The 25,610-nt window shown below is 35.7% G+C and overlaps 1 protein-coding gene across 1 annotated transcript; it reads right to left on the bottom strand.

Moving 5' to 3' along the window:
- Positions 1 to 6,576: 6,576 nt before the first annotated feature.
- Positions 6,577 to 10,628, bottom strand: LOC115712760 (guanine nucleotide-binding protein subunit beta-2). Its single transcript, XM_030641112.2, has 6 exons — positions 9,903 to 10,628; positions 9,693 to 9,787; positions 8,863 to 9,287; positions 7,953 to 8,310; positions 7,282 to 7,395; positions 6,577 to 6,894 (listed from the first exon to the last, which is right to left on the bottom strand). The coding sequence occupies exons 1-6, from the start codon at positions 10,006 to 10,008 to the stop codon at positions 6,859 to 6,861; spliced, it is 1,134 nt and encodes a 377-aa protein (XP_030496972.1). The 5' UTR covers positions 10,009 to 10,628; the 3' UTR covers positions 6,577 to 6,858.
- Positions 10,629 to 25,610: the final 14,982 nt, after the last annotated feature.

Below are 25,610 nucleotides of genomic sequence, written 5' to 3' on the forward strand. Positions count from 1 at the left end.
CGGGCAAAGGCGAGGGGCAAAGCACCGGAACTACGCACCGGAACTCCAGGAGCACCCCTGCTGTCTCAACCTCTCTCGAATCTCGAGGTCTTGCTCTTCGATCCCGGCTTGCATTTCCGCAAAACCGCAACTCCCGATTCGGGGCTCCCCGATCGGGCCCGGGGAGCCTGGGCGCCTGTGGTGGGTTCTCATCACCCCGACCACGAGCCCCGCCTCGGGGACCTCTACCCTCGGCCCCAGCGAGGTGGGGGAAACCGAGCTCCCTCTCCCCGATTCGACCCCACCGGAGTTGCCTCGACTCCCGGTAGTCCGCCCGGCGTCCATCTAGTTAGAACGCCCGCGAAACCAAGAGTTGGCATATCGGGTCGTATTCAAGGCGAGCTTACTAATGCGCTTAATTTAGAAATTAGAAATGAAACATGCGCCTATTCTACTATCAGGCTACTAACATGCTTCCTAACAGGCTTTTCTTTTTCATAACCGAATAAAATAAACTACTAAAGCAATAAAGGCTTACCGAACCGTGAACCGAGCTAACCGCCGATGATGATTGTACATGTCGTGACGATCTTCGGAAGACAACACAGCGCTCGATACCAAATTGTAACACCCTAACTTTCTTAGGCGTATTACGTGATTTTTAAACGTACTGTGCAGCTCGTTGCTAATCAACGAGGTTTATAGAAAAACGTGATTAATTAAAATTTTGCTTTTTCATTGAACTTATAAACCATTTTACAAAAAGTTTCGGGATCCCGATTTATAAAAATATTTACAAACGTTTTTACTGTTCAACTTTTACATCAAAATAAAGTCGTCTCAACGACGATTACAAAATCTCGGCGCGTCCCGAGGATCGTACGCTCCAGCCTAACCGCCCCGACATGTACAATCTCATAAGCTCGCTCACGGTCCATCAAGAATCGCCTTGCCTTTACCTACACATGAACATAAACGCGTGAGTCGACGGACTCGCAAGAAAAGCATACTAATATCATATATAAACCGACCGCCGTGTCCAACACGATGCGAGTCCCGCCACCTTGCCATGTCCAACATGGTACCGAGCACTACCTTGCCATGTCCAACATGGTGCGAGTTTTGAACGTTCGTGGACGTGCACTATCGCACACGTAACAAGCTGACAGGTCGAACCTGGCCATACTCCGCCGGGTCATACTCAGAATGTACCTCGACGTGTTACTATATCCTCCTGATCGGTCGAACCGGTCATACTCCAGCCTGTACCGACGGGATACGTCAATAGCACGGAACCACCATCCAAGTGTCAGCCTGATCGGTCAAAGCCGGTCATACTCGCCGTCGGTCATACTCCAGCTGTACCGACGTGACGGGGTTGGGTGGTTCGAAGCCTAAATACATATCTAATGTAATCTAACAAAGCTTCCTACATGCACGCTAAACATCTAATCTACATATGCATACCGTTATACTAATCTTACCTGGATTCCGATTTCGGGTGTGCGGTCAACGACCGGAACCGAAGCCGAACTACGGACATCGGCTCTAAACCATAAAAATCACAACGCTATAAGTGACACTCTAAATCACTTCCCGGGGACTAAAACTCGAAACTAAAAGTTTCCTATCGATAAAAAGCATGGCAATACCCCTAAAAACCCAAAAAACGAGGAAAACTAGTGGTTCGAAAAATCCCCCATCCGAAGACGAAGGTTGCCCAACCTAATTCTGCTCGAGAAAATACTGAACCCCCATCCGGATTCTGATGCTCAACTGAATTCCGGTTCCTCGCAGGCAACATCAAAAATTCATAACTTGACCAATTCGAACCCAATTGATCCCAAACTTTCCAGACCTCCTCTATAGGTCCCAAATAACAATTCTAGAGCATCAAACCTACCCAGAAATCCCACATGCAAAATTCACCATTGAAGCTCAAGCTTTGAGTTCCAAACTCAAGCTTGAGCAAAACCAACTAAACAAGCAATCCACTAGCTTAATTCACCTTAAACTAGCATAATATTACCTCAGAAAACATTTAGAAATAACAGCAATATCACAGAACAGAAACATAACAATTTCCTTCCAAAATTCATACTTTTTTCAAAGAAAACTCAAGGCTTTAACAATCTAACCTACATGCTTCTAACATAGCTTAAACAACAACAATAATCATGCTTTAAACAACTTAAATCAACAACAAAACACAGCAGAAACATCTCTCAAAAATCACATGCATTATCATCCATTTCATCATTTTCTTCAAGGAATTTAAAGAGAAAAGAACTAGAAAACACATACCACAACAAGAGATCACTAATGCTTGCAAACTAGGGCTTGAATCACCAAAGAAAACCAGCCCTTGCACCCTGTTCAAATTAAAAGCAAGAGAAAAAGAGAGAGAGTTTTCTATGTTTTAAACTTTCTAATTTTTTTGGCTAAGTGTAAAATGAAGGAACTAAAGAATAAAGCCATATATTATCATTTAATAAATCCTTTTTCAGCCAAAAGCAATTAATTAAATAAACCTTTAATTCCAATTAAAAGTCACATAAGACAAAATATCATTGGGGCAAAAAGACCATTTTGCCCCTCCATACAAAAACCACATAAATCATACTTAAGGGGTATTTTTGGGACATTCTAAATTCCCGGCCATTCCCGACATTCCCAATGTCTAAACCCGTCCCCAAAGTACTAACATACTAAGTTGTGATTTCTACTGAGCCAAACGCCGCGTTCCAAAATACCGGACACCGGAAATGCGAAATATAAAAACTGCTGATGACATAATTATGCATATCTGAATTCCATAAATAACAATGATAAATTATTTAAATAGCTATAAATAATTTCCTGATTAACATAAATAACTGCTAATTTCCAAATTAACTAAGCGGGCTTTACACTCCTAGCACCTCTCTCTTTAGTTTCTTGGGTTTTAAGTTAGAGATTTATGCATGGGTTGTGAGTTTTGCTACTGTAGTTGCTGTTGATGTTTGAATTGTGTTTTTGAGGATTAACTATGGTTAGAAATGTTGTTTTGAGTTGGTTTTGGTGGCTGTAGTGTTGATTGAGCAAGCTTTGAGTTTTTGAACTCAAGCTTGGCTCTTTAATGATGATTTTTTTATATTGAGCATGTATTTGTTGTTCTGTTACTTGAAATATGTTTATTGGGGTATAATATGCAGGTCTGGAAGGTTTGGTAGTTTTCGAATTTTTGGGGTTTTCTGGTGTAAACTGGTTAACCGATTTTACTGGTTAACCGGATTTACTGCTGGGTTCCCCGAACTTTTCGTGTTGTCGATTCTTGTTAGTTTCAGAGCTTTGGTTGGTTAATTCCCTATTAGTTTAGGGTATTTCCATGTTAACTTTCAATATAAAGAGTTTTGTTTTAAAACCTAAGTCCCCGGTTGTGATTTAGCGTGTCACTTAACCATGTTATGAACGATGTGATTTAGGGGCCTGTAGTTCGTCGAGCAAGTTTTCCACTCAGGTTGGCCGGCACACCTGAATTCGGAAACAAAGTAAGATTAGTATAATGTTATGCATATGTAATTACATATTTAGCATACATGTTGTTTATGCCTGTGAGGGTACATTGATAGCAGTAATAGTATACAATTGTACTGATTACTGATAAATGTATGTTGGCTAAAATACTGATCGATGTTGTCACATCAATATGGTAGAGTATGACTGGCATATTGAGTATAGGCTGACATTATGGTCGATAGTATTGTCGTATGAACATTCTAGACTCAGTATCGTGTGGGACACGGGGATAGGGTTATGGTTAGGTGTATGGGCGCCTGATTATAACCTGGGATATTATTATGTTTTATGTTATGCTTCTTTTATTGAGTCTGTTGACTCACAATTGCTATTTCCATGTGTAGGTAAGGGCAACTTGTTAAGACCCTGCTCTACTTTCGGACCAACTTGTTAAGGCGGCTATTTTCTCTTCTAATTATTTTGTGTCGTTGTCCGGGAGATCCTTACCACAGACCTTGTCGCTCGAGTGGTTTCTGAGGTCATTACCATGTGACCTCACATGCTTACTCTTTGCTTTTTCATATTTTGTGTCTAAACACCTTCCGAGGTCAGCCCACACACCTAAATTTGTTATTAAGCTAAGAAAAGTCAATTGTACTGCATACCATGTCAAAAGTAAGATACGGTAATTACCGTTATTAAGAAAGAGTTATTACTCTCATTTGAAATCGATGTTAGGTTTCTTACTTATCGGTTGCTTCATTAAGAAACGATAGTGATAAAAAATGCGTTGGTACAAGGGTTAAGGATGCTTTATAAAGTATCAGGTTTAGTTTGTCTTATTAGACAAATAGTTGATTACTATTGTTTGATTACACTGGGAATAGTTGCTTAAGTTATATGTTTCAATGTTTGTTCATTAACATTGAGTACTTTATGCTATACACGATGTTTGTGTTTTACCTGTTTTTCTTGCTGAGTCTTTGTGACTCATGGGTGCTTTGTGGTGCATGTAAGGGAAAAGGGAAAGTGGACCAGCTATGAGTCAGAGGTCTTCCAGAAATGTACATTTCAACCCGCCATCTTTTGGTTCTCAGTGGACATGATCTGTCTTTTTTAATGTTTTGAATATGAAATAATATTTTGAAACAAGCTAGTTTAGTAATTTTTAGTAAAATTTTGTAATTAAGGGGATACCCGAATCCAGTAATACTTTAAAAAAAGTATAAGTTATCTTTTAATTAATTTTCTAAGAGTTTTAATTAATTCACATCTTATCCTAAATCATTAGTTTATTATCATAAACTAATTTATAAAGTACACACCTGGTGCCTTACGAGCTAGGGCATTACATTGACATTCTCATGTTGCTCTGAGGCTTAAATCACCAATTGTTAGTGAATTAACCTAATTTCATAGGTTTCGTAGTTCGCCTGCTCTTGGTTGAAATACGTTTTGTGTGCTGATGCCATGAAATCACATGGGAACCTGGTGTGTCACCTGGGCCCAAGGTGGCCAGGGTCCTGTGAAGAATGACTTACCACAAGTCTTAGTTATTACGAATGCTAAAGAAGCATTTTGCTCAAGACGGATTTTTCATTTGATGAGCAGAACATGCCCTTTAGGTGAATGTTCACTTGGGCATCATTCTCATGTCATAAGCTTGGGGTGTGATTTTGAGTGAACAAACACCTAGGTTGAATCATAATGAGATTTGATCATCATTTAATCATGTAGAACGAGAAATAAAAAGATTGAGCCTAGGAGTGCACTAAGTATTTGGCTGGGTGCTAGACATCTAGGGTTTAAGCCCACCTAGGCGCCCTCTAGGTGTTTGTTGAGATAATACTTTCGTTTGATTCCCAAATGCTTGTATCGATACCCACTACCTCAATATCTTATTACAAGTGTTTGGTTTTCCCATTTTCATTGGGAATCTTGGCTATCGCTCCCTTGTTCAATGTCATCCTAAGAAACCTAGGGAACATCTTCTTCAATGCTCCCCTATTCCTTGTCATTGCAAGAACAAAGGGAGAATCCTCATCACTGCTGCCCCTACTCCAAGTCATCATGAGAAACAGAGGTAAATTCATCGTCACTGTCCCTTGTCCCTGCTTTCGGGAGAACGTGTTGTTTGATGATCATTTGAGTTAAAAACTAATCTAGAAACTAGTTCTATCACCAAAACATAGTCTATTGGCTCAGTAAACCACCTGGGTGCCAAGTGACCTGGAGAATGCTCACTTGGCCACCGAGTAGTGTTTGTATCCCTTCTGGGTGCCAGATGTAGAGACACATGTATACATATCGTTCCTTGAGTGATTTGAGGGAACTACGACACAATTTGACCCTTGAACTCAATACCCTAGTTGTCGTATGCCAAGGGAGTAGGATGCTCACCTAGGTGTTGGGTACCACCTCGAGGCCCCTAGGTGGTTCTCACCTCTGGTGATGATTCTGGGGATCGGGACTAGATTGTGGCTTCCTTTTGCATACTTAATTGCATTTGTTCTTGTGCAATCAAATGCTCATCGTGTTGAGACTTTGAGTCAAAACCACTACAAACTAGGGCAAAAATAACTCATCTGGGCGCTAATAGCTTACCTAGGCAGCCAATTGTGTTGACATCTAAAGTTTTTAATCCCAATTTCGGTGTTGTCCTGACCTATTTGCTTAGACTTTTGAAGAAAACAATTGGAAACAACATGTCGACATTCAAGCTACTCATCTAGTGCCCAAAGTGTTCACCTAGACGTTGAGTGTTTGCCAAGCATACATTGTGCGGAGGTGATGAGGCTACCCTACTCAGGGTTTTGGGAGCCCAAAGTCGTTTGTAGATGAACAAAATCAAATGTGTTCCATTTTATTTTCAGATGTAATGATGTAATTTTGTAAGTGGAATGAAAATTTCAATGAAAAAACAAATCAGCCTTAATCCAAAAATTAAGGCTTGCTAGTTCAGACAAAAATTCAGTTACCAGATTAAAGTCAAATCTTTAGAAGGATAGATACGTCTTTAAAATGAACATCAAAAAAAAAAAAAAAAAAAAAAAATCAGCCACACTGGTAAAATAGTCGGGTTCACACCAGAATAAGAGGTTTTTATAAAAGTAAGACATTATTTTTATAATATTAGTACTCAAATATTAACATAGAGTTATAATAATAGGAAATAAGATAAGATAAGATATATATTCTTTTCAATATTGAAATTTCTTACTTTTCCAATGAGGAATACAGGGATGGCATTACAGAATATCGTTTTTCTCAAACCCAAAATAAGGAATTCTGTGTGAAGGCAGTTAGGACCCCATGGTCATGGATTTGAGATGAGAACCCCTCAAGACAACTAAGGTAGCTCAATTATTATTACCCCATCGATCATAGTACCCTTCTATGCCCTCCAAATGCCCATATCTGCAAGCGCGTAGATTGAAACAAAAACCAATTAACGAAAATATGTTACCTTCTTCAATTGCAAAATAAAATCACAATACATGACAACATAGCAGAATGACAAAAACAGAGAATAATTAATAGACTTTATTGATAATATTTTCTCAGATTTTACTAAGATAATATAATAATGCACTCAATACGTAATTGTGTACTCTTCAGAAGAAAACGACAAAATATGCAGAAATTAACTTCATTTCCAGAATGATAGTGCACTGTGAACCGATTTCCACATCAAATCGTGTCACCATAACCAAAAGTTTCAGCTCCACTCAGGGGTAGTTCTATTAATTAATACTATTAATAATCTACCTAGCTTTACGAATTATCACGTCCAGACATACTAACCTTTAGATTCGTATCCCAACTTCCTGTACACAAGGCACTCCCATCAGCTGACAAACCCAAGCAGCTAATTCTGCCCTCGTGTGAGTTCTGGAGAGATCCTAAGTTCAAAACCACCTACCACAAAGTGAAAGATAAATCAATCCATTAACAATGATATAGGACATCAATCACAGCATGAACACAAAGAATAGCAGAATGAGTAGGAATGTCTATACAGAATTTACAAGCATTTTTATGACTTGAACACTGCAAATGCTTTCCCTTTTTCCTGAAAAAGGGTGAAGACATTTTCCCATGTAAGGTTTGTTTAGGATGCTTGCGCCCATAATGGCATTGATTATTGTAAAAATACTATTCCAAAGGTTGTCTTTCATTTGAATGAAAAACATTTGGAAATGACATCAAATTGGCCTCTGGATAACGTAGGAGAAAGAGCGACCTAAAATGACTCTCCCAATCGCCATAACAAACATCAAAAATTTTGAAAATTTTGAGCACAATTCTCAATGTCAACCTGAAATGACCCCCTTCCTTAACCTACCTCAATATTAGAAAACTAGAAAACTTTACTGATTCCTAGGCATGTTCTTAATAGGGATTTGAACCTCACACCTTCTGTACTAAAGAAAGATAAACAGATAAGATCGTTGTGAGAAACAAGTGGAAAATACCTCAGCCAATAAAGTATCCCATACATAGCAATCACCATTTGTGTATCCAACAAAGAGAAGCCTTCCTGACGTGGAGAATGCAATTGAAGTCACATGTGGGTTATCATTATCACCGTGCCGCTGGTGGTATACTTGAAGTTGATGTCCTGTTCTAATATCAAATAACCTGCAGGTTCCATCATCTGAGCCAGTTCCAAATCTATTGCCATCTGGAAAGAATTTTACAGAATTAACATCTCCCTCGTGGCCATGAAATGTCCGCACTGCTCGACTAGCAACACGAGTGTCCCATAATCGTGCTGTTGTATCACATGAACCAGATACAAACATTCTTGGGTTGGATCCATTAATGGAGACACTGAAAGAACGCAAAGCAATCTTATAGTAAAGATCTTTTAATTTTCGTCATCTCTTAGTCATAATAAGTTGAAAGTGCAATGCTCCTATTAATAACTGACCACTTTGATAGTCAGTCAACCATAAAGATAAACATAGAAATAGATGGCATTATGGCTATACATATATACAAATTTATATTCCAAGATACATGAATACAGATAGTTATAGGCACAATACTCAAGTAATAGATGGAGATTTGCCACTGTGATGTTAGAAATTTTATGCTCGAATTATGTGTTTATCATTACAAATGTCCATGCATTTTTTAATACAGCTTGTTAAAAAGTTTACACACATGGAACCACTTTTGTTCATGTTTATAATTAAAAGGTAACTCATTTCAACATCATTTAAGGCAGATGTCTGAACATTCAAAGCATAATAAATATTTTTTTTGTGTGAATAATTTGCATAAAATGCACATTTTATGCACATCAGCATGCATGACTCCCATCCCACTTATATATAATACTTTTGTGTGTTCACGTGGGAAGGCAAGTTAGCTAAATACCTCAGCACATCTGCAGTATGTCCAGATTGAAATTCACCTCCAAAAACTGAAGTTCTAAGGCCTGTAGTAATGTCCCACAAGACACATGTCTGATCTCCAGAACTCGTAATTAAGTGTGCATCCTCCTCTGGAACGTATTGGCAGGAAGAAACGTAACCCTTGTGCCCACTAAGCATTTTTGCCACAGGAAGATTCCCATCTTTATCCGTTTGTGAACTAAGATTAAAGATAGAGCAAACACTGTCAAGACCACCACATGCAACGGACTGACCAGTTGGTGAAAAAGCACAAGTCATGACCCACGCACAAGGTAACTTTATAGCATGGGTTTTTTGGCTTGTTAGTGCATTCCAGACAATTAATCTTCCATCCTGAGATGCACTCACAATTCGGTTCTTTTCAGGAGTCCAATCTAATGAATACACCTGAAAATTTCTCAGTAAGAATTGATGTTATATAGCACCCATTATTTAGGAGAATATATAGATTAAGAACACGTGAAATTTCTCACTATTGGACAAAATAATTTAGATAGTAAAAAAAATGTCTAAAATCTAATACCAAATCAACAGTAAAGAAAAGCTAGAATTGACAACAAATAATTAGCATTACAGATTGTTCAGGACAGTTCAAAAAAGAAGAAGAAGAAATAAAACGTAAAAACAAGTTCACAAACTGCAAACTATTCAATCATCAATTTTATGATTCCAATTTACAAAATCATCAAATACACTGATGCAATCACAACCAATATTCCAATACACACATATATGTATAGAAAATAATACAATTACATATACACACGCACACATAATGATATTAATATATACCTTCCCTGCGTGACCCTGCAACGTTCTACAGCATACCAGATCCGTAGGTCCAAAGCGGACCGGAGTTCTTCCCTGAGACCTCGCATACCCTGCAACTGCAAATCCGAGAAAAGAAGAAAGCAATTAGATCCGAAAATACGCAAATCCCAATAACGAAAATTCTTAAGCCCTACAACCGAACAAAAATGAAAGAATCAAAAAGTCCCTCACCATCAGTATCGAGCAAAGCAAGTCGCCTCTGCTTCAATCGCTCTCTGAGAGAGTTGACCGTCTCGTTCGCCGCTACGTGGCGCTCTTTCAGCTCGGCCACAGACATTTTTTCCTTCCTTACAAAAACCTTTCTCGTCGAAAATTGAAATTAGAAGACTGCCATAGACGAAGGTAAAAGAAAAAAAAAAGTCAAACCAGATGCTATAGTAACATGAATGATTCTTCAGGAAAAAAGCTCAGACCACCCCGCCATCCATAACTTCAGAGCGTCAGATTAGGGTTTTCCGTTCGCCTCCTTTCCGGCGAATTTTATATAATTGTTTTTCCCAGTTGGTGTCTAGAAAGAAGACTGAGAAGGAAATAGTGTGTATGCAAGTGATTGAAAGAGAGGTCAGAAACTGAAGAGATTGCACTTTGCAGGTGTGAGCTGCGCCGGTGTCTCCTCCTACAGCGGAAGCACTGCTCTCCCTCGCTCTCCTCAGATGGGAGAGATACAAAGAAAAAGAAAGAGACAGATTGAGCCGGTCACTTCTCAAACTCAAAAAACTTAGGCGCGTGGCTATGGAGCGTGTGATGATTAGAGTGAATTGGTGTATTTTTTCACTGACAAAATTAGGTCCCTTGTCCACGTGCTCTTAAACGGCTACTTCTGCTCCAGTATATTGCTAGACACGTTGTCCAAAATTTTGGTTTGTGACGGTGTTTATAAAATAATTGATCAAATTTAACGTACAAATCTAATTTAATTTGTAAAGTATGTATATTTATAATTAACATTTAAAGTAATCGCTCTAATTAAATTCACAGTTTATACATATTTTAAAATATATATATTTAAGTGATCAAAATAAGAGGATAAAAAATATAATTCTGGAGTACTAAAACGGAGAATGAGCTAATAATGTAATGTGGCAGAGTTAAGAAAAAAGTGCATCGTTTTACTAAAAGAGAAGTAGAGTAGAAAGCTTAGAGGCAGAAGAGCAGCTTAGTGAAAGAAAGAACAAGGCGCTTGAGGAGCTCTAAAAGTAGGGAGAGGAAAAGCACTGGGAGAAGCGAATGATAATTAATACAAGTGAACAAAATAGAGTAAATAAAAGAAGGGAAGCTAAATATTTTCCGCACCTATAAATAGAAGGCTCCCTCATTCGAAAAGTGTGACAAATTCTTGATTACACCAAACTAGTCGAAACTTTGTTGGAATACATCCTCAAGAAATACATTTAAGCTCACGAATTAGCATACATACCAAATTGAGATAGAGATTGTACTTTGATTAGATCAAACATGGTGTAAAGAATTCAAAGTAATGATACAATTTTGTTGTTGAGCCAATTTTCAGCATCAACAGCTAGCGCCATCCGTGAGAATCTCTAGGATGAAAAGCTGAAGTTCAGGATAGGAATTAAGATGGGTTCTAAGAAGGTGTCAGAGAAGGCAATAGCTCCAAGTGAAGGAGATACATCGAATCTAGTTGTTGATTCGACTACTACTGCATTGGCGTTGGAGATAAGAGAAATGAATCAAAGAATGAATCCGTGAGACAAACATAATGAGGATATGTGGCATCTCGCAGAAGAGAAATTCTAGCAAGAGCAGTGTGCGACTGAAGAGAAACGTTAGCAGGATCAAGATGAGAACATACAACATCAAGAGTATGTTAACCATACCATGCGAGAATTTATGGCTGAAATGGCTGATATGCGGGCCAAAATGAACAAAATTCATATTCATTACGAACATGGACAAACAAGTGGGTTTAAACCTCAACATATCGCCAACAAGTTGCAGTGCATAAAAATATCTCAGAATTCTAAGAAAGAAATGAGAAATCAACCGACGCAAGTGCTCAAAGAGAAAAAAGTGCTAGAAGGAGAAAGAAAGGCACACAAAATAAGCAAAAGTTATGATCTCATACCAGATTCAGTTAATGCCGCAAGCACAGAGCAGGTGCTCCAGAAGCACTTCAATCAGGAAAGGAGGAATGAGTAAGTAAGGCTAGAGTGCGATCCAAATCCAATAGGGAGGAATGCTCAAGAGTTTGGATCTTCTTCTTAGATTCCTCCACTTTCTCTTCCAGATGAGAGACTCAAGAGTGGACCTTTGTGTACAACTCCTTGTATTTGTCACCATGGTCCTTTTCTCTCCTGGCTTCCTCCTTTTAGTTGGCCACAACATCATTTAGAGAAGTCTCAAACTTGCACTTAACCAGGTCATCAGCTTGAGCCTTGGCATCATTTAAAGCCTTGATCCTTTTTCTTTCCCTCCAACCTGTCTCGCTCATCCTTCAATGTCTCCACTTCGAGAGTTAGCTTGTTCACCAAGTCAAAACACCTTTCCACCAGCAGATGTGTTTGAAGAAGGTAATGAATCATGACTAAATTGCAAGAAAAAATAATAAGATTACCATCAAGTAAGATTAGAGTATTTACTGTTGGAAATTATTTTACCAGGATCTTAGATCTACTCACAAGTATGTTGATTAACACCCTAAATATGAACTTTCTAAAACGATGAAATAAACACATATAAAGTTTAGGAAACCTTACATTGGGTGCAGCGGAATAATATGACTCCTTCCGTTCAGATATCTAGCCCTTGATTCCTTTCTGTAGCAGAGCATTATCAATATCTGAACCTGGATCTCTTTCTCTGATTCTTTAGTGCTGAAAACTCCTTCTTGCTGAAAGTCTTTCTTCACGATCTTCCTCACTATGATTGAGGTATCACTTGCTGTGTGTGGACACTATTCTCACACTAAGAATTTCAAAATTGAAGAGGGAAGGAAGAGAGCAAGGTGGCGGCTAAAGATAGGGAGAGAGAGAGGCTAAGTTTTTTCTGAATCAGAAGTGTAATTTTCCTGAAGCCTTCACTATCGATTTATAGCATTCCATTAGGGTTAGGTTTGAATTATTTGGCATTAAAATAATGAAAATATCAGTTTAAATTCCCTACAAAAGTGGCCGGCCATACAAAGTGGATTTGGGCCTCACTTTTTGCAATTTTGCAGTTTTATCTTTTCTGCATCTGATTTTCTCAAAAACGCCAATTTTCTAATTCAACCATTTAAATACCAATTCTAACTATTTAATAACTATAGATAATTATCACATTTATTAATTGAACCATACAAAGTATCATAATTAACAAATATGCCCCTAAAACTCTTTCTTTACAATTTCGCCCTTACTTAGTGAAAAATTCATAAATAGACATATTCTAATTTGAGAATTATAATTGATTAATCAAAACCAATTATATTAGTCTTACAAGCAATATTATCTCAACTAGTGCGGGGACCATGGGTCTATATAACCGAGCTTCCAATAAGTAGATCAAGAATTTATTACTAAAATTCACTAACTTATTAATTCTTCGTTGAATCCACGCTTAGAACTTAGAATTGCAATCTCAGTATATAGAATGCTCTATATGTTCCACCATATAGACACATCATTAGTTATCCATTGTTATAATCCTAATTTGATCAATGATCCTCCATATGAATGATCTACACTGTAAAGGGATTAGATTACTGTTACACCCTACAATGTATTTAATCCTTAAAACACTTAACCCTGTATAAATGATATTTCAACTTATGTGAAATGAGATCTCCACCATTTATTTTCGTTTGGTCAAGCTCGAAGGAGATCATCCTTTACTTACTATTCGCCAGATAGAAGCTATAGATTCCATGTTTATGTTAGCGCTCCCACTCAATTGCACTACCGTGTTCCCAAAATGTACGTATCACCCTGACCTAAAAGTAGGCTTAACTAACAAATCAAAGAACATGAATAGCCTCTTCAGATTGAGCCTAATCATAACAGGATTAAGGTCATTTGATCTAGGATCAACTAGGCGATATTGACTTGAATAGATATTACGGTAAGTTTAATAAATCTAAGTCAAAGTTCAATATCGGTCCCTTCCGATGCATACTCCATGCACCCAACCTGAGCTTTACTTTAACCAATGTTCTGGAAAGAACATAGCATTTCTCCAAATGCAAGTAAACTCTTGTTGTAGATTATCATTTCAGTAAAACCCTGTGTTTGATAAATCTAGGAAACTTTATTCGCATAGTCATGTTTACTTTCCAAAGTGTTGACAACACAATAAACAGGATCAAGTATGTGAAAAGGGTTTCAGATGAATTTATACATTATGTACATATAATCATGAAATAAATCATGTGAACCATGCAACATTAAATGTTATTTCTGATCTATATTAATAAGTAAATCTGATTATATTGAAATGAGTTTTATTTAGGGCATAAAACCTAACAAACTCCCACTTGCACTAATATAAAACAAAAAGTTCATTTCAAATAATCTCAACACCTTGATATACAAATCAAGTGTAGTAGTAGTAAACTCCTCGTAATAGGATTTGAAAGGTTGAATTAAACACAACCTTTTCTCCACCATTACTCTTCCTTAATCACAAAATCATTAATAATGTGAAATTCCTCTCTATATGTCTACTCTTTTTGGGATACTGGATTCTATACTTTTTGCAACTACTTTTGGTTAATCAGGAAATTAACACTAGTAGTTAAGGCAATTTGGAATGGTGCCAAAAATGTATAACACTTTCCTTAGACTGAATAAGTACTTTTCCTGCAACTTTAACTTTTAGTCCCTTTCTGGTAGACCTAGAGACTTCAGATAGGTTTTTACACTTCTACAAAATCACTATTCCACCCCCAGAGTAATCACCATCTTATCAGAAAGATTTTCTAGCACAAAGGCAAATCTCGAAATCTGATGTGGTGTAGTCTAAGAGTTTTAAATACACCCTTATTGACTAACATATAGTTCCTCTTCTTAATCTTAAGATTTACTTGATTGTCTTCCAATGTTCTTCTCCTGGATTAATCTGATACCTACTCATTACTCCCACTCAACAGCAGGTGTCTGGTCTAAGGCATACAAAAGCATATCTAAGACCTCTCACTGTTGATTTAAGAAATTCTTTCATGGCTTTATCTTTTCTGGAATAGTTGAGACATTTCCTTAGATAAATAAAATCTATGCCTAGAAGTCGAGAAGCTTCTATAGATTGCCATTAAAAAAAAAATGCTTCAGCATCTTACTAAAGTAAGTTGCTTGCATTAGAGTAAGTAATTACCAGGTATACCACAAGCCATAGGTTTAGATAAACTCAAACCTATAATACTAGGAACAGGAAGTTTTGTTAAGTCCATAGAATAGACATATAAACGAAAATTTCCTTTTATGTCCTTGTAATAGAAAACTTTAGGTTATTCCATGTGAATGGATTAAACCATAGTTCTATTGGCTTTTCTTCTTAGTTTCTTATCTTGACAATCCATTACTTGTTTAAACTCACAATGGATTTTAATCACTAGTGTCTCCCAAGTCATAAGAAGGTGAGTTCCTAGAAACTCTCCCACTACGACAAGGTACCGTGAATTATGTCTAAGAAAACTAAATGGTATTGATCTCTTCGGTTGTGACAAGACAACAGAGGCAGTGGGATCATCATAAATAAGATGATACAACACTTTTGGAATCAAGAAATAAATATCTCCTTTATTTGCTACTTTATTTTCAGACTTAGTCATTTTCTTAGAAAAGTAGTATTTGTTCAAACAAACACTTTCTTATCTATTGACTATGGGATGGTCCACCCCTAATCACTTAGAATAGCTAACAAACCATGGTTAACAGTTCTAGCTTTTCTTAAGATTTTGATTAGGTCATCCATGAATCTAGTAATGATTTACATTTAAGTATACAACCATTACATCATTCTGAAATTGTATTACCATAGAAGGAATTAGGCAACGACTAGTAACTAATCATCAACATGCAACTCGAAATTTCTGGGGAGGTAAGTTTGGATATAATTCAAAAATCAATTTAATGATCTTTGAACTGCATATCTACTAACTATTTCTCCACCCCTATCAGTTCGCAAGATCTTTAACCACTTACCTTAATGGTTTTAACCATTGCTAGAAATTAGAAATTTTTCAAACATTTCAAATTTCTTTGCATAAGGTATAATCTAGAGTTATCGTTTTAAGAATACAATGAAAAACTCATATCCACCCCTGAATGTACATCCATCTACGAATGAGATGAACAACTTTCAGTGGATATAGGCATATTAACTCTTTGCAGAGATTGATCTTGTCAAAACCACTATGAACAAGATACAAATGCCATAGATTAATAAAAATGTGGTTGTGTCGTTTTGATGACTTAGGTTTAGTTACATCAAAGAGTTCTTAGAATAGTACAAGTGGATCCTGATCACAGAATACCAAACTCATATTCCATACAGTTTGAATCCATTAATAGAAGATGGATATTGAACACTTGGAAAGTGTAACTATATTGCTTCCTGGAAATATAAATATAAGAAAATTTCTGTTTGGATTCTAAAATTAAAGTCAACGACTTAAATTTATACCAAATATAATGAGCAATTCTATCTTGGACCACCACTACTAATATAAACTCTAAGTCAGATTTGCCCATACAAGTAGGAGATTTCTAAGATTGAGGATTTATATCAATTGGGATTAGCATTTCGGGATTATAATCATATGCATCATTTAATTTCTTAAGAGAAAATATAGAATGACATGAAATGATTTATAGACCATTCATCCAATGATATGTTATTGAGCTAATTCGAAATGAATAAGCTAAGAGGAATTAAAATAATTTCGTTGTTTAAATAAGAATCCAACGATGCTTCGATTAGCGAAAGTCAAAGTAATCTTATTTATAAATCTTCTTGTTTCATATCGTAAAAATACTAGTCTAAGGTGTCATCAATTGATGAACAGCTAGATGTTGTATATACAATATTTATCTTTCGAGATCTAACACTATTATGTATGTCTAATGGTGAAAATCCATTAGGGATTTATCTCATTAGAAAAACAAATATGTTAGACCAACAATGAAGATTCGAAATTAAACTACAATTTAATAACAGAAAATAACATGGTTCAATATAAATTCATACACAATTCAGAAATTATTAAACATATAGCAAGTAGGAATGACAAGTGAAAATACTAAAACATACAATCCTAAATAATTTCCAAGGTTTCCAACAAACTGATACAGTGTCCCGGTAGGCGAGAGTCAAAGTATCATTTATTGAATAGAGTTGTCAGCTCATCTAAAATAGAAACCATTCTAGCAACCTTTTATTCGATCAAAATAAGAATCCAACGTTGTCCCGGTAGGCGAGAGTCAAGGTTATTCTTATTTTATGAGCTTCCACCATTATTTCATGTTTTATAAGTTTATCTCTAAGTAGTCACCGTAGGGGAGAGTCTAATAGAGACGAAAACTTACAAAACACTTATCAAATGAGATCTTACGGTGTTAAATGCGCTCAACGAATAACCATCCATAGGGGGACGAAGTCTAGCGTCTCGAGGTTATATTGAAAACATTTAACTATTGTAAGACCAACAATGGAGATCGAATGTCTTAATAATAATAAAGCTCATTATTTAAAAAGATTTGTATTTTCGAAAATGCATGTTAAAATAAAAAATAGAAAATTTAAAATAAAATAAAAGAAATTTCGAAAATAAAAGAAAATTAAATTTAAAATTAAACCTACAATTTTGAAAAAATTAGGTTTCAACCAACCTAAATATCATTTCAAAATTTGCTAACTACTTTTAAAAATTAAATGTTATTTTATAAATAAAAATTAAATAAAAAATTAAAAAAGATAAATGAATATCTTTTTCAGATTTTAAATGTAATTTAAATAAATAAAATAACAAAATTTAAAAGGTAGCAAAATACCTTACATCTATTTAAAATTACATGATTATAGTTATCTTATTTTAAATTTAAATAAGGTCAAATTATTTAAAAAAGAATTTAATTTAAAAATTTAAAATCTGACCTTAAATTTAAAATATAAGATAAGATATAATCAAATTTAAAAATAAGATAGATAATTAAGCAAAAAAAGATAGATATTTACTATTTTCAAATTCAAATTACACTAATATCATGAATTAAATTTAAAACATATTAAATAAATTAATTATGATAATTAGAATTGAATTGGGAATAGTAAATGTATAAATACAGAACTACACAAAAAATCGGAAGTTAATTCCATGAAAAAGCATGAAAAAACGAAGAAAAATGAAAAAATTACAAGCTGTACGGGCATAGCATACTGTCCATGGGCGCGCATGGGCTGGCTTGGGCGTGAAACCTAGGCGCAGGGGGCTGCTAGCAGCCTCTCCGCGCGCGCAGGTGGGATTCAGCTCAACCTCGATTTTTTTCGAAACTTCAAAAAATCATAGCTAATTCAAATTAAATCGAAATTGAGTTCTGTAAAAAAGTAACTTGCTTAATTTTTTCCATACTATCCAATAAAAATAATTTCAGAAACAGATATTCAATTATTTTTCACGAAAAATTCACAAACATCAATCAATCATCAAATAACACTCAATACAACATGATACCATCCAAAACATCAAACAATCGTTTTAAAGTCCAAATTTCTTGCAAGTAAATCAATTACCATGGCTCTGAGGCCAGTTGTTGGAAATTATTTTACCAGGATCTTAGATCTACTCACAAGTATGTTGATTAACACCCTAAATATGAACTTTCTAAAACGATGAAATAAACACATATAAAGTTTAGGAAACCATACATTGGGTGCAGCAGAATAATATGATTCCTTCCGTTCAGATATCTAGCCCTTGATTCCTTTCTGTAGCAGAGCATTATCAATATCTGAACCTGGATCTCTTTCTCTGATTCTTTAGTGCTGAAAACTCCTTCTTGCTGAAAGTCTTTCTTCACGATCTTCCTCACTATGATTGAGGTATCACTTGCTGTGTGTGGACACTATTCTCACACTAAGAATTTCAAAATTGCAGAGGGAAGGAAGAGAGCAAGGTGGCGGCTAAAGATAGGGAGAGAGAGAGGCTAAGTTTTTTCTGAATCAGAAGTGTAATTTTCCTGAAGCCTTCACTATCTATTTATAGCATTCCATTAGGGTTAGGTTTGAATTATTTGGCATTAAAATAATGAAAATATCAGTTTAAATTCCCTACAAAAGTGGTCGGCCATACAAAGTGGATTTGGGCCTCACTTTTTGCAATTTTGCAGTTTTATCTTTTCTGCATCTGATTTTCTCAAAAACGCCAATTTTCTAATTCAACCATTTAAATGCCAATTCTAACTATTTAATAACTATAGATAATTATCACATTTATTAATTGAACCATACAAAGTATCATAATTAACAAATATGCCCCTAAAACTCTTTCTTTACAATTTCGCCCTTACTTAGTGAAAAATTCACAAATAGACATATTCTAATTTGAGAATTATAATTGATTAATCAAAACCAATTATATGAGTCTTACAAGCAATATTATCTCAACTAGTGCGGGGACCATGGGTCTATATAACCGAGCTTCCTATAAGTAGATCAAGAATTTATTACTAAAATTCACTAACTTATTAATTCTTCGTTGAATCCACGCTTAGAACTTAGAATTGCACTCTCAGTGTATAGAATGCTCTATATGTTCCACCATATAGACACATCATTAGTTATCCATTGTTATAATCCTAATTTGATCAATGATCCTCCATATGAATGATCTACACTGTAAAGGGATTAGATTACCGTTACACCCTACAATGTATTTAATCCTTAAAACACTTAACCCCGTATAAATGATATTTCAGCTTATGTGAAATGAGATCTCCATCATTTATTTTCGTTTGGTCAAGCTCGAAGGAGATCATCCTTTACTTACTATTCGCCAGATAGAAGCTATAGATTCAATGTTTATGTTAGCGCTCCCACTCAATTGCACTACCGTGTTCCCAAAATGTACGTATCACCCTGACCTAAAAGTAGGCTTAACTAACAAATCAAAGAACACGAATAGCCTCTTGAGATTGAGCCTAATCATAACAGGATTAAGATCATTTGATCTAGGATCAACTAGGCGATATTGACTTGAATATATTACGGTAAGTTTAACAAATCTAAGTCTAAGTTCAATATCGGTCCCTTCCGATGCATACTCCATGCATCCAACCTAAGCTTTACTTTAACCAATGCTCTGGAAAGAACATAGCACTTCTCCAAATGCAAGTAAACTCTGTTGTAGATTATCATATCAGTAAAACCCTATGTCTGATAAATCTAGGAAACTTTATTCACATAGTCATGTTTACTTTCCAATGTGTTGACAGCACAATAAACAGGATCAAGTATGTGAAAAGGGTTACAGATGAATTCATACATTATATACATATAATCATGAAATAAATCATGTGAACCATGCAACATTAAATGTTATTTCTGATCTATATTAATAAGTAAATCTGATTATATTGAAATGAGTTTTATTTAGGGCATAAAACGCAACATTTACTCCGGTAGCTTGATGCTTAAGGCAGTCCGCTACAAAATCTTGGTCTTCACTAGCTGCAGTAGCAAAATGATTCGCCACAAATGGAGCTAGATCAGTGCCAACCTTTGGCTTGAGCCTTTTTACAATATTTGGACGGTCGAAAACTTGAAGGTAAGCATCTGGCCTCTTTGCCAAATTCCCAAACTCAGCATTCTGCCTAGTTGAGATCATGGTGGCCCGTTTCCTTACTTCAGTAGCCTCCACATTATAATTTTTGTGGAAGAATTTGTTGGACGTGTCCAGTTGGGCACGGTCTTGTTCAAATATTACCGATGGTCAAATGGGAAAGATCATTCTCAAAATTTGAAGTGTTGGAAGGTTTGTCTTATCCTTTTGCATTTGGGAAATAGAAGCAAAGGACGACTTTTGTTGTTGGGACTAGGGTCCATAATTTCTTTATTACAACATAAGTTCTGCCTAATTGATCTCTCAGTTTCCTAAGATCCCCCTTCTTTATGCCCAGATGGTTCCAAGTCCTGCTTTTGGCTAGCAACCAGTTGTTGAAGTTTATCCATTGGCTTCTGCCCTACTCCTTTTGTTGTCTCCACTAAGGGCAGAGATGAATCTTTTAAGGTTTCAGAACACAAGACCTTCTTCTTCCTCTTCCTCTTCCTCCACGTCAAGAACAACTGGCACCTGTTGAAGGGGCACCACTATAAGGGCAGTCTCAACAAGTTCTCCTTAAGAAGGAGCATCCACCGCAACTGTTGAGGGTTGGGATCTAGAAGCTTTCGCCATAGTCGTGGAAACTTGGGTGTTTGGGACAGATTCCAAGGCCGAAACCTGAGAAAATAGCCTCTTAGCTCATGGCTAGAGGTGTTTGATCCTTATGAATGTACAACCTTGCATTTACCTTTATCCCTTGGCAACCCCCTCACCTCAGAGGAATTCTTTGAAATACTTCCTAAGAAGTTGTCAACAAGCCCCATTTGAAGATTGAATTGGTTTTTTTGCAAATGAAAACACAAATATTAGTATCACGGTAGCAAAAAAAATGCATGCAATTGAATTCAAGGAAATCCTTAAGCACCCTGTCTAAAAAGCTCCCATAGTGAAAGAACCCTAAAAAATTCATCTAAAGAAAGGAATCTATCTTAACGGTTTGAGTAGGCAAAATAAAATGATTAAGACTCCTAACTATTTCATCTGTCCTATAGATATATCGTGCCACTGTGAATCTACGACGATCTAAGTTCAAAAAATATAGATCAAATCTGCCTTGGTCAAATCCGTTAGGGATACTTGTCTAACGAGATTACACAAGTAATAAATTTAAAATTATAAATTAAGAAGAAGTCTTAATGAAATAATAAAAGACAACGGATAAATATGAAAATGTCTAATTGAGTGGGAGTATTAAATGTACTAGGAGTATATTTAAAAGACCATTCAATAAGTGAATCTATTTGTAACAAGTTATTAGAATTTAAGATTAGAGAGCTATTTAATAAAAGAATATATATATTAAAGTATCATTTATTAAACGAGAAATAATTTTTTTTTATTAATTAAGTAATCTTAAATATTAGAATCACTTGAGTTTGTCAGTGATCTAGAGGGTTCCATATTAATTAATTTTAAAATAACGAATTTTGAAAAAATAAATATTTAATATTAAGAATATTAAATGATTAATTGAAAGGATGAACCCAAAGGAAATAAAATAAAAAATAAGCTAAATATACTATAATCAAATTTTGTATATTTGTCCAATAATGATGTGGTGGTCTCCGAGATCTAGAACTACATTATGTGGAGAGTCTCGTTTACATGACTTAGCCTGAATAGTCGAATAGGATATAACATCTATAAGAGTTATAGAACATAGATCACTTACTTTTAGTGCAAGTTGGAAATTATTGAGATTTATACCCTAAAAGAAAGTAATTAATGGATAATATATTACAAAATATATGAAATACAATTATAAGATAAATAAATTCATTAATTATAGAATTGTAATTAATAAATATCTAAAAATTCCTTATTCATATGAAGAATGTATAATCTTGTAAGGATAGACAATAGAATTAAGATTATACAATATGAATAAAACTAGTCGGTTGTGTATAAAAGTAAAAGAACTCTTAATATAGAACTAATAAGTACAATTTACTATACGCTATACTCTAGTGTGTGTGATTTTGATTCAGATCACTTATGTTGTGTATAATTTGATTATGCATGAACTCTTATTTGTGTTCATTGAGTTCTTTGATTTACTCGTTAAAGTTTCTCAAATAAAATAATTCTTAAGACTTCTATTTTAGGAGCTTATTAACATGAGTAGCTAGGAACATGTTATACAATAATGAAATTCAAGCTTTCCTAACTGGTCGAATATTAGTTTCCATATAGTGTTAATTCTGAGAGCGCTAACAGTTGGATCCAAATCTATAATAAGTTATAGATTAATTGTTCACATTGAATTAAGATCAAGAGATAATTAAAAGGGTAAAATGGTAGTTTTGACCAACTCTAATTATGAACTAATAATTGGAGGGTGAACTACTTATATTAATTATATCAATAGACTAGTAGTAAGAATTCTGTAAATATAATTCTATGTTGTCAAAGAATGTTAATTCCATATTTATAGTGGAATATGAATAAGATTATACAATATAAAGAAAACTAGTTGGTAGTGTATTAAAGTAAAGGAACCTCTAATATAGAACTACTAAGTACGGTTTACTATACACTATACTTTAGTATGTGTGATTTTGATTCTGATCACATATGTAGATAGACATGTAGTAAAGGTATTGTGGATAATTTGATTATGCATGACTAGACCGATATGTAATAACATCTTTCATTAACATGTTATTTACCATGAAAGAGTTATTCATATCACAACGATGATCATTAGTAAATCAGTCTGAATCCTGAGTAAACGGGAACTCCTATTTGTGTTCATTGAGTTCTTTGATTCACTCGTTAAAGTTTCTCAAAGAAGATGATTCTTACAACTTTTATTTTAAGAGCTTATTAATATGAGTGGCTAGGAACATATTATACAATAAGAAAATTCAAGCTTTCCTAATGGGTCGAATATTAGTTTCCTTATAGTGTTAATTCTAGGAGTGCTAACAGTTGGATCAAAATCTATTATAAGTTATAGATTAATTTTTCACATTGAATTAAGATCAAGGAATGATTAGAATGGTAAAATAGTAGTTTTGACCAACTCTAATTACGAACTAATAATTGTAGCGCGAACTAATTATATTGATTATATCAATGGACTACTAGTAAAAATTCTGTAAATATAATTATATATTGTCAAAGAGTGTAATTCTATATTTATAGTGGAGTAATAATAGAATTAATAAATTGTATTATTCTATAGATGAGATCAATAATAATCAAGTATTTAATGAAGCTTGAAAATATAGGTCCATAGTCCCCAAGTCACCTCTATACAACACTATACATGGGAGGTTTTATTTGATGAGTAAATTTGAGTGAAAATTAATTTCTACGAGATATAGTACCTAACGACAAAATAGTAATTTATGAAAATTGTTATTTTGAATAATTATGATAATTATGAATGTTGACCGAGATTTTCGGCAACTACTAAAATATGATTATAATATTGAGCTGTAAGAAAGCGAGGGAAGGATTTTTACGTGGTTGGGGCGTTAATGAGCCTTAGTCCACGAGTCTTTATTATTAATGGATGTATTTAATACAGATTCCACACTTGAGGGAATGTTACCCTTATAAATACAGAGAATGTTCTTGGTGAGTATTTACTCTTCTTGCTCATATGCAACCCAAGATTCTCGATCCCATTTAATGAGCTTTGACGGGGTATTTATAGTGTTTTGGTGGGGTAATCCCTAGAATTGTTCTTACAAACGTATCTGCAAGTATCCATAAAGTTGGGTATTCCCAATGAATATACCATGAGCAATGCATGGTCAAATCCCTAGGTGCTGTAGGGTTTTTATGAGGAATGTCCTTTTTGCCTTGTGATTGATGTGACTCTTCGCAGAGTAGCCGTCGCTAGACTTAAATGATCATTACTGTGGCGCTGCTGTTTGGAGGTTGTGCCGTCAGACTTTATTGCGTGTTGTAGTCCCAACACGCTTCCTCCCATGCAGCATTAAATGCGACTTGATTGCTCAGGAGAAGCCTGACATCTCGCGGAGAGGCTTTATGTTATGCGAGCTTCCGGGAGCACCTTGCACTCCGGGTGCCTCCTCCGGGACCTATGCCCAGGGTGCTTCCGTGTGGCATACAAAGACTTAGCAATTATTTGCAGGTTATCTGATCTACGTGTCCCTGTTCGATTGGTCCACGTATATTGGGTGAAATTAGGGGCAACATTTACCCCCCAAGCCTTGTTTACTTGGAAAATAAACCAAGGCTTGTTTAGGTGCCTCCGGTTGACTCCTCGGTTCCCTGGCTCAAGCTCAGAGCGCGTGGGGGCGTATTTAATGATAACATTTAATGCAGCGATTCGCTTTTTGCAGAGGTCTCTCCGGCCGACTCCTCGGTTTCCCGGCACGAGCTTGGGGCGCGTGAGGGTGCGTCTAATGATGGCATTAAATGCAGCGATTCGCTTTTTGTAGAGGTCGATTCGTTTCATGCCCATTGATTGATGCGGCGCATTAATGGTGTCAGACGGATACTCAAACGTTTCCACCGCCTTTATTTCAACTCAATCTGGCCCGTTGATCTTTGGGTATTTGAATCGTGCGTTTCCCCCACCGTTCGATTGGTAGGTGGTGACGCCTGTTCCTCATGCACTTTTGCCTATAAAAGCCACCATCTTCCCTTCATTTCGGTTACTTTCCATTCCTTGCCATTTTTGCTCGAATTTCCCAGAGAGAATATTCTTCAAAAACAGCACGAACCTTCTGAACACTTTGACATTTTTTCCAGTTTTTCCTTGCTTGCAGTTATCAGTCCTTCTCTTCTTTACTCGACTAAAATCAGGACCCCCAGTTCAACACTTCACTGTAAGTTTCTTGCATCCTTTGGTAATGACATGCTTTTACTTGCTTTGTTTGTTTTTTCTGGGTTTGGATTTTGAGATTCCTGGGCGTGCAAGTGTTTAGGTTCTTCGTGTGTTCTGTTTTGTGTTTACTGCTTTAGTTGTAGGATCGCCATTATTATGCCTCTGTTATTATCGTGCATTTTCATTGAAGAAAACCATATGTTCTTCGTTCATCGGTTGCTTTGGGCATAGAATGGGGTCTTTTTCTTTCTGTTCCCCTTAC

This window comes from Cannabis sativa, chromosome 4 (genome assembly GCF_029168945.1).
Source record: "Cannabis sativa cultivar Pink pepper isolate KNU-18-1 chromosome 4, ASM2916894v1, whole genome shotgun sequence".
NCBI lineage: Eukaryota > Viridiplantae > Streptophyta > Magnoliopsida > Rosales > Cannabaceae > Cannabis > Cannabis sativa.